The sequence below is a fragment of the Apus apus genome, chromosome 1 (assembly GCF_020740795.1).
Source record: "Apus apus isolate bApuApu2 chromosome 1, bApuApu2.pri.cur, whole genome shotgun sequence".
NCBI lineage: Eukaryota > Metazoa > Chordata > Aves > Apodiformes > Apodidae > Apus > Apus apus.
This window is the reverse complement of record NC_067282.1, coordinates 123,334,681-123,351,617: the sequence shown is the minus strand read 5'-3', so window position 1 is coordinate 123,351,617 and position 16,937 is coordinate 123,334,681. Positions and strand designations below refer to the sequence as shown.

The window sequence follows — 16,937 nt, the reverse complement described above, 5'->3', positions numbered from 1 at the left end:
AAAGAACCTATATTTTATTTTGCTTTTCGGAGACACTTCTTTGAAATTTTATAATTACTACTATTAAATCACTTAGTCCACAAACGTTAATGCAGTACAGCATGATCAGTGTGGTTTTTGCTCACTGAATAGAATGCAAAGATACAGGGTAACTTGTTTTATATTGTCAATTTGTTTATAATTTAAAAATCAGCAAGTGTTTATAAATAAACTCTAGCAAACTTTCACTTAAACATACGTATTACATTTGTACCATAATTAGGCAAACAGGGCATTTCTTATTTTCCATTAAAATATATTAATCTGCAAATCTTAAGTTTCCTAGCTAGGGTATACTACTCACATACTGATAAGGTTTAATTTCAGCTTCTTAATTTCTGTTGTCACACTCCATTTTCTATTTCCAGTAAGATGTAAGTAAAGACCTAAAACCTGTAGTGAATTGTTTCAGAACAGTACGAGAAATTCAATCCAAATGCAGAAAAAATAAATTTAAAATTTGTTTTAGTTAACTGAGGATTGCCCAAGATAAAGAATGCTTTGCATTTAAAAATTCCTGGGAAGTTAATCAATTAGCTCCAAAATCCAAATAATTGAAGGAGAAAAAACAGATCTCTGCCTTCCATATCTTATTTTTTCTCCTCAGACTGGAAAGGTGAGAGCAAAATTCCCAGTTTTAAACTGCCACCCATTAACTTCTCCACTTAGAAAATGGATGTGAAACTGAATAAAAGTGAATCAGCTGAAGCTATTTGTTCTTTATCCAAAAAGGACTTGTGCTGTCAAAAGCTGGTTTAACACTTCATACAAACACTTTTTCAAAACGTTAAGACACTGATTTCTTCAAGTTCACAACAGCAGGATTTTATAAGCTGTGCAGAAAATACGTATTGCTTGAGTATTCTAAAAAATTGTTTTAATAAGCTTCAAATAGCTACTTATAATTACATATACTTATTATCTACTTTTCCATCTTAAATCTGACAACCAGGAATCACTGTCTGCCTTTCCAATTTTCTTTTTCTTGTTTTATTTTAAATATTCTCCTGCTTTCATCAGTTCCATTATTCCATGCTGTGCATTCACACCACTGACTTTCCACCCTACTGGAGGGAGACAACTAAAAATTTCTAGGACAGTGTTTTTGTGAAATCATGTTACACAACCGTACTGGTTTGGGCTAAGATATAAGTAATTTGCTCCATAGCAGTTGATATGGGGCTCTGTTTTGGATCTGAGCCAGAAACATTGCTGACAAAAGAGGGATGTTTTTGTTACTGCTCAACAGAGACCAGGCTTTACTGCTTCTCAAACCCCTGACCAGCGAGGAGGTCAGCGGTGCACAAGAAGTTGGGAAGGGAACACAGCTGGCACAGCTGAGCTATAAAAGGATATCCCACATCATATGATGTGCTCAGCATATAGAGCTGGGAGAAGAAGGAGAAAGGGAAATGTTTGGAGTGATGGAGTTTGTCTTCCCAAGTAACCACTACACCTGCTGAAGGGAATCACAGAAATGTCATAGTTGGAAAGGACCCCCGAGGCCAACCATCAACAGCAACAATAAAAACAAAACAAAAAACCCCACAAAACAATACACAAAAAAACCCACAACCTCGGCCACTAGAGCATGTCCTGAAGTGCCACAGCTACATGTTTCTTGAACACCTCCAAGGATGGTGACTCCACCACCTCCCTGGGGAGGTTGTTCCAGTGCCTGACCACTCTTTGAGTATACAAATTCCTCCTAATATCCAATCTAAACCATCCCTGCCACAGCTTCTGGCCATTTCTCCTGGTCCTATCAGTATTTACCTAGGAGAAGAGGCCAACACCCACCTTCCTAGAACCTCCTTTCAGGTAGTTGTAGAGGGCCATGAGGTCTCCCCTCAGCTTCCTTTTCTTCAGATTAAACAGCCCCAGTTACCTCAGCCACTTTTTGTATGACTTGTGCTCTAGATCCTGCACCAGCTTTGTTACCCTTCTCTGGACATGCTCCAGAACCTCAATGTCCTTCTTATAGTCAGGGCCCAGAACTGCACACAGTACTCGAGGTGCAGCCTCACCAGCGCCAAGCAGAGGGGCATGATCACTTCCATACTCTTGCTGGCCACACTATTCCTGATGCAGGCCAGGATGCTGTTGGCCTTCTTGGCCACCTGAGCACACTGATGGTTCATGTCAAGGCAGTTGTCAACCAGCATCCCCAGGTCCTTTTCTGCTGGGCGGCTCTCCAGCCACTCTGTCCCAAGCCTTTAGCACTACATCAGGTTGTTGTGACCAAAATGCAGCACCTGACGCTTGGCCTTGTTGAACCTCATACAACTGGCCTCGGCCCATTGATCCAGCCTAACCAGGTCCCTCTGTCAACACACCCACCCAATTTGGTGTCATCTGTAAACCTACTGAGGGTCCACGCTATCCCCTCATCCAGAAAACTGCTAAAGTTACTGAACAAAACTGGTTCCAAAACTGAGCCCTGAGGGACACCACTGGTGACCAGCTGCCAACTAGATTTGACCCTGTTTATCACAATTGTGTGGCAGGATAGCTATGATGTAGCTCACTCCATTTACCACAACTCTCTGGGCCAAGCCATCCAGCCAGTTTTTTACCCAGTGAAGAGCACACTTGTCTATGCCATGATTCAGCAGCTTCTCCAGCATGCACAATGGCTTCCAGCTCATCCTGTTTGCTGTCCATGCTCCGTGTAGATGCACTTGAGTTGGGCTATCAATTTCAAGCCCATCCTTAGCACTTCACCCTAGGGTCACCTCTGGTGGGCCTAGTTTTATCCCCTTCCCCCTTCGAGCCTAGTATAAAGCGCTGTCCACAAGCCCTGCTAACTCTTTCCCTAGTACCCTTTCCCCCTGTGAGATAGGGTTTTCCAAATCATTGCCAGCAGGCCTGGTATCTTGCAAATCAAACCATGGTCAAAAAACCCAAAGTCCTGCTGGTGACACCAGGTTTGGAGCCAGGCATTGATCTGGTGGGTCACCTTGTTTACCCATTCATCGTTCCTCGGAACGGAAGAGATAGAGAACACAACTTGTGCTCCCAAGCCCTTGACCAGTTGTCCCAAGGCACTGAAATCTTTCTTGATTGGCCTTGGACAACTTCTCTCTACCTCATTACTGCCTACCTGATAGATCAAAAGACAGCAGTAATCTGCAGGCCACAGAAGACCAGGAAGTTTCCTGGTGATATCCCTAACATGGGTGCCAGGGAGGCAGCAGACTTCCCTATGGAGTGGGTCAGATCTGCCTATAAAACCCTTCGCTCCATTCACAAGCAAGCCACCTAAGACAACGACCCGTCTTTTATTCTTTACTGAGCTGAAGTAGTGAATGAATTCCTTGTTTTGCTTTGCTTGCATGTGTGGTTTTTGCTTTACCCATTAAACTGTCTTTATCTCAACCCATGAGTTTTTGCACTTCTGCCTTTCTGGTTCTCTCCACCATCCCACTGGGGGAGAGTGAGTGAGTGGCTGAGTGGGGCTGAGCTGCCAGCAGGGGCTAAACCACATCAACAATCAAACTATAACAGATGTATAAACACCCTGCACTCCTTACCAATGTTCCTGAAAGCACATTATTCACTACAATTAAATACAGCCTCCCTTTCAGTGACTGATTTTTCTTTAGAAGTGTAACTAAAGCACATAATTAAATTACCAGCAGTTACCTAACAGTCAGATGATGGAGCTAAAAGGTTCTGATCCTAAGACAGGGCAAACAAAGTAATCATGACCAATCCTGTCCCATCCTTGACAAGTAGCTTTGGCTCTCACAAGAGAGCACATTCTATTATGTTTTTAATTATTCAGCAGACAAAGTTGTTATCTATCCTCTTAAGCACTGTAACTGGCAGTCAATATAACCCTAACATCAGTCTTAGTCTAAGATGCCACCTAGGCCAACTTTTAGATGGAGGGCAGTGGAGAAAAAATTTAAATCCCCAAAAATATAGAAACAAACGGAAACATCACTCACAATAGCTGAGCTACTACAAAGATGTGGCTATTGTTACCTGTTGGAAGATAAATTCTCTGGCTGATTATACACTCGAGTTTCCCTTCTATGTTCTGAAATTACAGATATGCTATGAAAGTATTAGTCTAATATCTGTATATAAATTTGAAATCACAAATCACTTTGGTAGGACACTATACAACTGAAATACATATAAGAGCAAAAATCCATCAAAGATTCATGCTTATAAGGAAAAGTGTGTTTTTATTCTTTCAGATGTCTGCTAAATGCAAGCAAAATGACAAATTCATTTCAATGACAATTTTTGTATTTTAAGCAGGGGTTTGTTTGCTTTTTTGTTCTTTTGGGGGTTTGGGGAGAATTTTGTTGTGTAGGTGTTGGGGTTTCTTAGGGTTCTTCTTTTGCTCGGTTTTGTTTGTTTTGTTGGGTTTGTTTGTTTGTTGTGGGGTTTTTTTTAAATCAGGGTCAATCAAGAGTAAAGAAATAGCATACCAGCTTCAGGAGTTCATCAACCATAGCATCATGGAACTAAACCAAAAATAAATCTCATGTGGCAGTTTCTATAATTACCACTCACTTTTATCACATGTCAATCTTCAGAGTTGCGCAGTAAACAAAAACATACAAATGTGTTCAGTTACATGTTTGTTGTTTTTTTTCCTTTTTCATTTGATCCTCAAATAAAACTGCACCTACCATGCTGTACTCTGGCATGTTATTTTTCCTGTGTGACTGTATAAAAATGTCAAGCATAAATGCCAAGAACTAAAACCATGTACCAGATCAAACCAGTATTTAAAGTATATGTTTTGTTGAATACTACTGGTTTATCAGGGAAAGTGTACTAAAATAATGCTCTTTAATAACAACTACATTATTTTCTCCTGTGAAGCGTAAAACTGTAATCAAGAAGCATTAGCAAAATATGATCTACAGGAAAATTTTTTTAGATCTTATCTGTACAGGAGAAGTATTACAAATAACAAAATAATACCTTGTAATGTACATATCATGAAGAAGGCTGCACACTTAATATTTCAGGAGACATAATAAGCTATGTTAAAGGGAAAAAAAATTCAATTGCATTGATTTTCTGATGCAACTGACTGCCTAACAACAAAAACTGAAGTCAGCACATAAGAAACAGGAATAATATAGAACTGAGTGGGGAAAAAGAAACAGGAGAAGGAAAAAAACCACCCCTTTTAACCAGTACTGGAGGTTTATAATCTTTCCACCCAAAAGGCTGTGTTGAAGTCTTGGAGATGGCTGTTGCTACTAACAGTTTCATGCCTTAATTTATCTGTTACATAACCCTAGAAGGATTAGCTACAAATCAAAGGGATTTCAGAATAAAGATCTTGAGACAACTTGAACACAGTGAATTTGAAAATCTGAAGGCAGTCAGCCAGCACCAGTTTCAAGACTTCTAACTTCTCTCCAGAGGCTCATATCCTCAAGAAAGATTTCACAGAGAATCTGCACCTCTGAAAGAACACTTTACAGACTCAGTGCAGCTGTGGAACAATACCAGACTTCAATGCTGTGCACATGGAGAATCAAAAACTAGCCCTTAGAGTCTGAAGGTCATCTCTAAAGACATACCTATGGTTGTGAATTTCAGCCAGAATATAAACCAAAACAAACCCTAAACAAAACAAACAAAAAAAGGGTGAATTGTAGTGTCTCACCAGTTTGTTATAGTACCTATTCTTCACTTCTTGGTAAGAGGTCATATTACCTAGTACTACATTCAGTCATCTAAACATAGGTATCTGCTGCCACTTGAGATTAATGTCCTAGGCAACCTGCCTGGGATCAGACAGACATCCAGAAGGGCACACAGTTTCTCCTATGCCCTGTGCCCTATCTGCCAGGTCCATGTAGCTGTCCAGGACAGCTCAGGGCATCTCAAATAACACTGGCTACCTATGTTTAAGCAACTGAACTAAAGTCCTAAAGTCTTTAAACAAGGATGGCATTCTTCATCAAGACCTGAGATTTCTGGACACCAAATATATTTCCTTAGTGTTACCAGAATTCCCAACCAAAACTTTTTATATTCCTACATGAAAGCATCCACAGTAATTTAAAACTCTTTCATTTTTAATTTAAAATGAATACTGCACATATTGTTATTTTATAATAAGGCTGGTTCACTCTTGTAGAAAAGATATGTGCTTCTTGAAACTAAATATTGAGAGTCAGATACAAAACTGATACGTAGATGGCAGCTAAAATCTTAATGGCTGCATTTATGAGTGCTGTGCTAGTAAGTAGGATAATCAAGAGAAACATAATTAATTATTAATATCTTACTTAAGGTAAAGAGAAAAATTAATACTGTCATCTGGAAGGTAGCTGAAAGTGCACTGAAATGAGTCATTCTTGCCAAACTCACATAAGGAAACAAAAACATCAGTTTACTTTAGCTGATGCAACACATGCTATTGACATTGACTTTGCAACAGTTACTCCTGGGCATCAAGTAATTGTTTTTAAACTAAAGCCTGGGGATCGCAATTCTTCCTATACAAGAACAAGAAACTGCAAATTTTTTCTGAACAGAAAGAATTTAGCTGCTCACAAGCAATGACAATGAACCGACATGGCTTTTATTCTTTTAAAAATCACATGCATTGGAAGGAAGCTCCAGAGATGATCTAGTCAACCCTAGCTCAAGGGAGGTCTAGTTAGCACAGGTTGCTCACAACATTGGGCCACCAAGTTCTGAGTATCTCCAAAGACAGAAGTTCTACAACTTCCGTGAGTAACCTGGTCCAGTGTTTGATCATCCTTAAGTTGAAAAGCTTTTTTTCCTTCACGGTTTTTTAAGTTCCATGCTGAAACTTGTATCCAAAGCCTTTTATCCTTCCACTGTGCACAATGAAAAATCAGGCTCTTGTCAACTCTACACTGCCCACAACAATTACTTTTCCTCTTAGTCTTAAAGGCTGAAGAAACATATCCTAATGTGAGAAGCATTCTGCTGTACTTGCTGCAGTATGCTAGTGCCTTCCTTGTATGGGTATCCCAGAATGGACACAGTACTCCAGCTGCAGCCAAAGAGCTTATGTGCACAGGGAAAATCACAGCCCTTACCCTCTGGCTCCACATTTGTTCACACAGTTTCATATGCTAGCACAGCCTTTCTTTGCTAGAGGGGCAGACAACTAACCTATGTACAACTTGTCTACAAGGACTCCCCAGGCCTTTTCTTCAGTGCTGCTGTCTAGCCAGTCACTTTTCAGTTAGTCTTGTTAAACAGGGTTATTCCTTCCCAGCTGCAGGACCTGCATTTGCCTTAGCTCAATGTCATGAGGTTCCTGCCAGCCTGCCAAAGTTCCTCTCAGCAGCAGTCTTACCTTTCTCTCTATCAACTGCCTTCCCCAATTTGGTAGCATTTGTAGCCTTACTGAGAGTATTCCCTATACCATCATTCAGGCTGCTAATGAGGACATTGAGCAGTATCATCCTCAATATCAGGCTCCATCACACATAACTGACTGCCAGCTGAACTTTGTACTGTAGTGTAGACCTACAGAGGTCAATGGTCCAGCCACTTTATTGCCCACTAATGGGGTCTGTATCTTAGTGTTTTGGCTATATGGATATTGACGAAGATCCTATCAAAACCCTTTTACAAGTCAACATACAGTGTAAAATCTGAATAAAAAAAAACCTTTAAACTTTATACCCTGAAAACACAATAGCTGATATACTAAGAACTGGATGGTTGCCACTTTTATTAAGATACTTCTTTACTGTGCCATACCAAATGAAGTACAGATCATGCCAAAAATACTGACATTCACAGAATCACAGAATGGTTTGGTTTGGAAGGAACCTCAAAAAACATCTAGCTCCAAACCCCTGCAATGAGCACAGACACTTTACACTAGACCAGGTTGCTCAGAGCCCCATCCAACCTGGCACTGAACACTTCTAGGGATGGGGCACCCGTAACTTCTCTGGACAACCTGTTCCAGTATCTCACCACCCTCACAGTAACTTCCTCCAGGAAGAGATCAGTATTGCTGATTCCCACACTTGTAACTCAGTCCCGCAGATTCCTCATTGCAAAGCCAACACAAGTCATATAAGGTTCTGTCTATTTAACATTCAAAACCACCACAATTCTCACTACCAGCTTTTGTGACTTATGGTTTACAGCAGCTTATGAAGAAAGACAGCAGATATGTATTAAGTATACATAACTACACAGGTTTTCTTTTTCCCCTATTCTGCAAGCCAGTAAGTATCACTAAAATAATTTCCAGGAGTTAGTCTGTATAAAAGCATTTCATGCACTTAAGATTATCGCAGCAAGGGTTAAGTGTAGTGATACATGGTAAGTGCATTTTGACTGCAGTCTTACCATTTTCCTTTTTCATTGAAGGAATACCCTACTTTAAAAACACAACTACATAAGAAGAAGTAATTTCCAAACACTTAGTCTGAAGAAAACATTGCTTATTCTGGAAAGCAGTGGTCCCAACTACAATGTGCAGGAAAACATTAGATACCTAAGGCAAGTGCTTTCACAATACATTGAAATATCTCAGAAACAGTCCTTCAGGAACTAAAAGCAAATTAAAACTTTACTCTGAAAAATAAATTTTACTTTACTGTTCACTTTCAAAAATCAAGTACTCAAAGAGTGACACAGTATGTTGGCTTAACATGAAAGGATAATTTATTAAAAGTAACAGTTGTAGTTTACTTCAGCACTCCTGATATTTGCAGATGACATCACTGTCAGGGGCTTGAAGCATCTGTTGAGTCTGGACAAGGTTTCAAATAATTATGATACATGGAAGAGATGGCCTGACACTGACAAGCTAAAGGAGAGCTAAAATCTAAAACTGGGAATAACCTCCTAGGCAGCAGGACACCAGAGAAATACTCTGTCTGGAGACACATGAAGAAATGCAAAGCATAAGAGCCGAAAGAAATACGCACTATATGAGCAAATAAAATGCTGTCAGAAAATTACAACTCATTTTGGAATCAACAAGGATTTGTGAAAACTTACAGAAAGATGGAAAGAGAAACATTCAGTGACATTACACTAGGCTTAAAACTTTGGTAACTACAGTTCTCAAGATGTAAATCTGATTTTACAACAACGTGTTTGCTTTGGTTTTATTTTTTTAATTGCAGTAAGTAGTCACAAGAGGTCACCATACTAGTATCAGCAGAGAAGAAAACCAAATAAATTGTAAGCTAGAGAAAACGTGTTGTATCATTCTGATTTCACTTATGTAGGTAATTTCACCTCAAGCACCACAATCATAATATATATATATATATATATAAACCATTAATTAGAAATCTTGTCTCCCTTGCTTTGTTTTAAATCAAATGTTCAGCAGTGTATTAGGATAAGTAGTAGCCAAATTCAATCCAAAGCGCTGCAAATTTCACAGTGCAATATCCAGACTTGCTTGACTTTGTCCCACTGTAACATTTGAACTAATTTTCCTGTCTCTGTAGGAATTGTAAATCAAGCACTGCACAGCGTCACATGCTATGTGTTCTAATAATTTAAATTCATTGCTGTCTTCTTTCTCCTCTACTCCCTCTCAAATACCAGAACTAAATTAATCAAGGAATTTTAACAAAGGATATTCTCAACATAAATACAATCCACAAAATGCATGCATATGAAATTCTAGTCAATAGAGCACCGTATTGAGCCACGTTGCTGTATTTAATCCCAACTACTACCACCATTTCAAAATACCAGCACATAATTCTTTAACTTCTCATCTGTTCTGACTCATGTCAAAAGGATGCTAACAATAATAGCAACATCACACCTAAACAAAAACCCGTATCTTTCATCAAACCCAGTGACCACAAGGTCCCAAGGCTGCCTTTACATTTGGGAATCTTGCAGCACTTCTCAGTTCCTCTAATTGCGCTATCCCACTGCATCCCAACTCTGCAGGAAGATTAGTCTTAAACACAAAGCATCCCTCAGTTGTTTTGAGCAAAAGAAAAACCTGGACAAACAGGCCAGACAGAACCTTTGTTAAACCTCACCAGTTTCCCAAAACAAAAAATGTGGGAACCAGCACCTCAGGACCCACCAAAACATACTTTTGAAAATAACTCTAGAAGATCCAAAAGTTTTCTGGACTTACTTAAGGCTGATGTTTGCTTATTTTCAAGAATAGACTCACCCATGAATTCAAAAACAAGCTGTGAAAAAGATGAGTCGTTGCTAGTTCAGATTATTTGCTCTGACTACATACCTGCAATAGGTCTCCTTCATCAAAACGTAGCATTTCTATTATGCCATCCGACTGGATGAAAGCTGCAAGGAAAAGCAAAAAAACCAAGTTATTTAAGATAAAAACATTTTGTTATCAAATTAAAACTTAAACATCTAAAACCTGCAGTACCTTGTACAGAGCTAGAATAACTCAAAATAACCATACAGCCTAATGAAATACCAAACATTAACATGTGATACCAATTTTCCTCTGAGAGCTTCAATTCCAAGATGTTAGTAAGTATCACACTTCACAAGTCAGTCTTTTGGCTTAAAAATGTTTAACTCCAAAGTTAACGATTTCTTCTAGGTTCCCTGGAAACACTGGCTGCACCAAGCTAACTCAGTACTTCAACCAATATGACTGACTGGGTACCCAAAACCCTGAGTTTAATACACCTAAGCTCACAGTTCCAACACAAATGGAATTTCATTTTCATTTATACTCCTAAAATCTTAGCTACATATCTGGAAAGCCTTGTTTGCACTGCTCCCTAATCCTCAGCATGGCAACAAATCTCTCAATCTTGACAGTAACATAATAAAACTTTAAACAGCTTTAAAGTGTTTGCACCATATGGCTAAATTCGATGAGAAGTTCATGCCTCAGTCACATTTAAGATCATCAAACTAAGCATTCCTCCTTCACCCATTTCCTCTAAATATTTGGCTAGGCAATTCTTCTTTAATTCCTCTCAAAACATAGGGAATGCTACTTTCTTTCAAAGGCAAAGAAATAAGGGCATCGCCCTTGCTGCAAAATACAGTCATCTGTAGACAAATGGATGTGAGTTAATGAAGAAATAAAAGTCCAGAGAGATCTAAATTTTAATGCCCAAAAGACTATTCACACATAAAAAAGCAGGTCTTTAGGATAAAATACAATAACAACCTCAAACCAGAAAATTTTATTAAAAAAAAAAAATCCCTCTAAGTAACCTTTTCAATTGCTACCTTTATCATTCAACTAGATGAAGTTTGAAGAGCAAGAACACACCCCACTTTTCACAGAGGAACTTCAACAGGAAGAAATTAAAGATTTGTCAGCACACAAAAGCATAGTGTGTGCTTCTGAAAGATGGAATTTGCGTCCCAGTATGGAAAGGGGGAGATAAGCCTTCATCTCCCACTTTGAAGGTCAGCGTTCTAACAAAATCAATTATTACAAGGTTCAGTGACATTGCCACTTGTCTCTACGATGCTTTAAAAGAAAAAGTGGCATTACTTTCAAAAAGCAAAAATAAGAAAAAAGCACTCTTGGCAGACAAGAGGAAAGGCATCTAGAATGCAGAAAAACAGTGTTTTTGATATGTCCAAAGCATTTCTTCACTGGCTGCTCTAGTGACAACTCCCTTGGCACTCAAAATTCAATCTGCAACTTAAAATATTATCGTTTGTACATCCCACTCTGTACCACTGACTCCTCCTGTATTTTGATACCTTCTCCTAAAATGTACAAATTCCACAATCTTGCTTTCATATGACCAAAAGTAAAGCAAAGATTGCTGCTGTCATCTCCCAAAGTCTCTTTCAGTATGCAATAAAACCCAAACAAACAAAAACTCCCAACAACAACATTTTATACCATACCTCAAGCTCCCATACTCCCATACCTCAGAATTCTAATGTTAAATGGCACAGGCTGAGAAAGCAACCAAGCTCACCTGTGTGAAAAATCACAACAGAGGGGAAGGAGCAGGGGGCCCTCAGATTATAAACAATATGCATGTCCTGAAATATTAACAGTGGCATGGGAGGTGCTAGTCAGTCATGTCAGCAATATCTCTGAAAAATTTGTATGTGTATTCATTGTTATTGCCTTAATGATTTTCAACAAAAAAAACAAATTAACAACCTTAATCCAAGAATTGGGGATTTGGTCAATCATTTGTAGTGAAGAACTATACAGAACACAGGACAAGAGTTTCAAAACAAAACCAAAAGAGTATTTAAACAGATGTTACAAGACCAAGTTCTACAGTTTACGAAGATTTTGAATTTTAAAGCTTATCTTTTTTGAGTAGGTCCATCAGTTTGAATTTTAATCCTAGAAACAAAAACCAACTGAATTCTTGCCAATTTAACTGGCATGTTAGGTTAAAAAGCAAAGCATGACAGTCCATCACAATTACACAGGAGTATCACGCCTATCCTCTGTGCCAAAAATAAATAATTAAATAAATAAATACAGATTTGCTGATATGGAGGGAAAAATTCTCAATTTTTTACTTAGGGATCCATCCAGAAGGACATTCTTTTCTCATGTGCTTGATCATTGCAAATTTAACACAATTTAATAAAAGAACTTATCAATAAGTTCTTCAGTAAGTTCTTATTGATAAGCACACCTTTCTAATACTCAAAAGGAATTACACGTCCAAGGTTGGACTTTTTGGCATTCTTTAATTTTCTAGCTTTCTGCTCTGGAAACAAAGAATACCCAGAATCTGAATGTGACATCAGGCACAAGCAAAAAATTCACTAGAAAACAGCTTTTTATGTTCATAATGTATCATTAACCAATGAACCATAAAACATTATTTCTTGAAATGTGTGTTTTTACATAAAACTATAAATTCTTAATATTTTCGCGAGGCTTTTTCCCCCTATTTTAAATATGAAACACTTTAGTACAAAGAGTAGGAAGCAGCAACAATTCTTCCATTAAGTTAACACACACAGAAGCTCACAGAAACTAGCCTAAACCTTCTATTCAAGCAGCTTGAACACAGGCAGCATTTCTGTAAACCCAAAACACTTTGGCAGTCCCTCTTAAGTTATTTCATCTTCGTTGCACCTTATGAACAAAGCAACAGATGTAAGAGAACATTTTGAGTGGATGAAACTGTTAAACAGAAGTGCCATTCATCATTATATTGTTTAAGAAATGTTTTCCGAGAGCAGGTGACAGTGCCAGGTGAAGTCAGATGCACCGCAAAGCTTGGCTGCTGGCCATTTTGCAGCAGTAGCATCACAACTCAGACTCTGATGGAAGTTTCTGTTATACTTTTTACTCTGTTTTAGACTAACTTTCAAGCCTTTGTTTCTACTTTATCAGTTATTTGATCAAAGCAAGGAAATGACAAGTAAATAACCTTTGTTAGATGAAAGTTTGTTTTTGCAACTACTTCTCAGACTCAATTCAGGATGAAGCAACGAGTCACTTCATTCAATTACATTTTAAAAAAGCTCCACTGACGAGTCATAAAGAATCACCCAAATCCCTGTAGGAGCAGCTCTCAAACCGTCCACTATAGACCACAGAGAGGTCAAAGGCTTCTTCAAAGTGAAACGCAGACAGTGCCTGAGGAGTGCTTCCTTTTGAGTACTTGCCCATTCCAGAATTAGAAGCAGTTGCTCACCATTTGAACTTGTACCACCTGAGCTAAATAAGTTCACAAATTTCTGCAGTGCGAGACCAAAAATAGTCTTTTCTGTCCTTTCCCACAAAATATCTATGTCACCACCAGCAAACAGGTTATTACCAATGCCAAAAGACTCTGCAAGCACTTAAGTATGAGATCACTAGGGCATGCTTTATTAGGTGAACCATTTCCCATGCCACAGAGGAAGATGACTGTTTCTGCAAAGTCCCCAACAATCTCTCCTGGAAAAACTTCCTCCCAAAGTCCAGGCTGATACTATCATGCCCCATTATCAGGATAATACTGCAGCAAATACTTTAATACTCTGGAATAGTAAACTGCAATAAATTAAGAACTGCTGACTGTGCCATTTTGGTCATCCTTGCCACGTGACTGGCAACTGTTACGAGAGGGGTACAACATTTGGGGTAGAAAGCATTTCAGTTGTGCCAGCATGATGTGCCACTGCACAAATCAGCAGCCAAGAAGCCAAATTACACATTAGGAAAACAATTTCTTCCTGACCCTACAGGCAACTGAAGCCCTTAAGGCTGATCACAATACTTACTAGTCAAACTTTAAATGTTATTAGCATGCTCACAGCCCAAAGAAGGAAAAGGATGAAGACTTATATCCACAGATTCCAAGGTCAGAAGAATCAGTCTCCTTTTCCTCCTCACCTATGCTGAAGGGCATTTTCTTCTAAAAGGGGTACACAGATCCCTCTCAGCAGAAAACCTTCTTTCAAGCACCTACAAGAAGCAAATTTATCAGATTCATGAGAATCTGAAAATTTCAGTCACTCCCAATACTAGAATATTAAGTGATTTCAGGGTCAAATTTTTCCAGCTTCAAGCTCACATATCCTAGTTTTCTCTTCTCAGAGAGTAGGTCACTATCAACAAAAGGGACATAAGAAACAGCAAATGCAAAAAATACTGAAAGTTTCATTTCTGTTTGTTTTCAACTTACAGCCTTTAAAATGCAACTTCCTTACTTAAGTCAGCTTTTCTATGAAAAGCCCACAGAAGTATCATAAAAAGTCTTTCCACTTCCTCCAAACCATCTTTCCTACAGAGAACATTTTCTAAGCTTTTCCAAACTCTTCAGAAAATGGCAAAATAAAAACTGCCACCACAGCCATAACCCCTGCTCCCCAAACCACAGCATTTGCTTTCCCCTGTGCTTTCCAACATCACAGTGCTTGATGGTAAACACCTGAAGTCATAAAAACTGAAATAGTGGTGTAAAGAAACTGAATTAACTGAAATTCCTCAAAGCTTAAGCAGCATCTTGTCACAAGTTTATATAGCTACCAGCAAAATTTTGCTCACTTCCCTATTTCCAAGCCTTTAATATTTTAGCTTAAAATAAGAAAAGTACAGATGCGAAAAGCATCAAGTAACATGAAGGCAATTTTAAAACCCTTCATTTCTCCAAAGTAAACAGGAACTTAACATCAAAATCATTTTAGCCAACACCAGTCTTTAGATGTGCCTGAATTAGACACAACAGAACAAATTTGCATGTAATGTGAGACCACTGAATATGCCAAAACCCTTGGTGAAAAACAAAAAAAATTCTCCACTGTTCACAAGTTACGAGGCATGCTCTGACTGAGATCTGATTTTTAAGGTGGCTTTGCAAATTTTTCTTTCATTTAGCCACTGTCAGCTTCTTCATTTGAAGAGGAATGCACGTTCTGGAATATACAGTTAAAAAAACACTATTGAGAAATATTACTCAATTCTGGAACAGCTACTGCATTGCACAGGGCTTTCATTTATTCTTATGTTAATCATCATTATACGTCCTTTTATTTATTTACAAGACCTGTTTTCTCCCTTAATTTTTGTCTAAACCAATTTTCTCATTTTCTTATAAGCTGTATTAACAAAATCCAGTATTATGTGCTCTATGTATTTTCTCCAAATCCTGGAAAAAGTGTCCCAAACAGGGCCAGATCCATTATTTAAATATCTCCTACTTTACACTAAGTTCTTTTAAAAGAAGTCCAGTTTCTAACCCTTTGTCTTAATGACTAAGCTCACTTCAAGGTAACTATAACCACATGAGCCAATTACAATGTGCTAATTCACTTCTGTCTATGTAGCTGTAATTACAGCATTTGTATCACTACCGGTTGAACAGCACAACTAAAACTGGACAAGTTGGTATTTTAAGCTTTGACTACGAATTAACTGCTTATGCACAGTAACACAATTTCAGTCATCCTGAACAGTGGAAAACTGAGCAGCAAGTGGATATATAATTTATAAAATACCAATATTATTAAAAGAAGATTACACTGTAAAAAATAATATCACACAAACAAAGAAACAGCAGTATGCTGTAATGCAAGCAACCCTTTTTACTGGCTTCAAGAATACAAAGGTCTAGTTAGCCTCAAGAAACACAACCCAGTTCAGTGTTCAACACAATAAAAGCTGTTTAAAGACAGGTCTGTTCTCCAAGATGGGACAGTCCGTGTAACCATCAGCCTGAATTTCTGCCTACGTCCCAACAGGTGACTGTTCATTGAAAACATAAACGATCATTCTCTTGTGAGTCAGCAAATCTCAAACAAGAGGCTCCAAGAGAGAATCACCAGCCAGCAGGCTTCCTTTCCAGCTAAATCCTCTTGCAGTTACACACCCAATTCACTTGCTTCTTTCCATTAGTCCATAACAAAGCAAAACTGTTAATTTTTCCAACAGACAAGAGGAAGAGCTATCACAGCCAAAAGGATAAATATACACAAAGTGTACAAAGATCCCATGCAAAAATAACTCACTTTTAAGTCTTTTTACATAGAAACATACTCATTGTTTTTTCTTTATTAAAATTCCTAATAAACATCCCTCCAAATGCCAGTATGCCAATTTTTAATTTTCTGTTTACATAATAGACTTTGAAATAGAAACATTTCAAGGTCACATGCTTTAATCATCAAGTTAAATGAAATACCAAATACCAAAATACTAAATACCAAAAAGATACAATTTTCACTTAAAAACTCACTTTGTACTACTGATTCTAAGAAATTACTTTCATGACTTTACACAACACATACTCAAATAAGTTCACACACCCCAACATATGCCCAAGTTAACACAAGGTGAACAGAGAGAGTAGATCACTTGCACTGCGATACCAGAGTGCACAAATCACAATTTCACAGTGAGGAGAAAAGAGGTAAAATAATTTGTATTTTACTGCATTCAAAGGCACAAATTATAGTGTACACACTGTTGGCCAACAAAGTCCACATTTAGTCTTTTGCTAACTTACTCATATGTC

At 38.2% G+C, this 16,937-nt stretch overlaps 1 protein-coding gene across 1 annotated transcript in view; it reads right to left on the bottom strand.

Annotated features, from left to right (window-relative positions):
- Positions 1-16,937, bottom strand: part of TMEM131 (transmembrane protein 131) — a 99,805-nt gene that overhangs the window by 69,374 nt on the left and 13,494 nt on the right. The window contains exon 2 of the mRNA XM_051610271.1: positions 10,253-10,314. Within this exon, the coding sequence (XP_051466231.1) occupies positions 10,253-10,314 (62 nt within the window). The remainder of the gene's footprint in view (positions 1-10,252; positions 10,315-16,937) is intronic.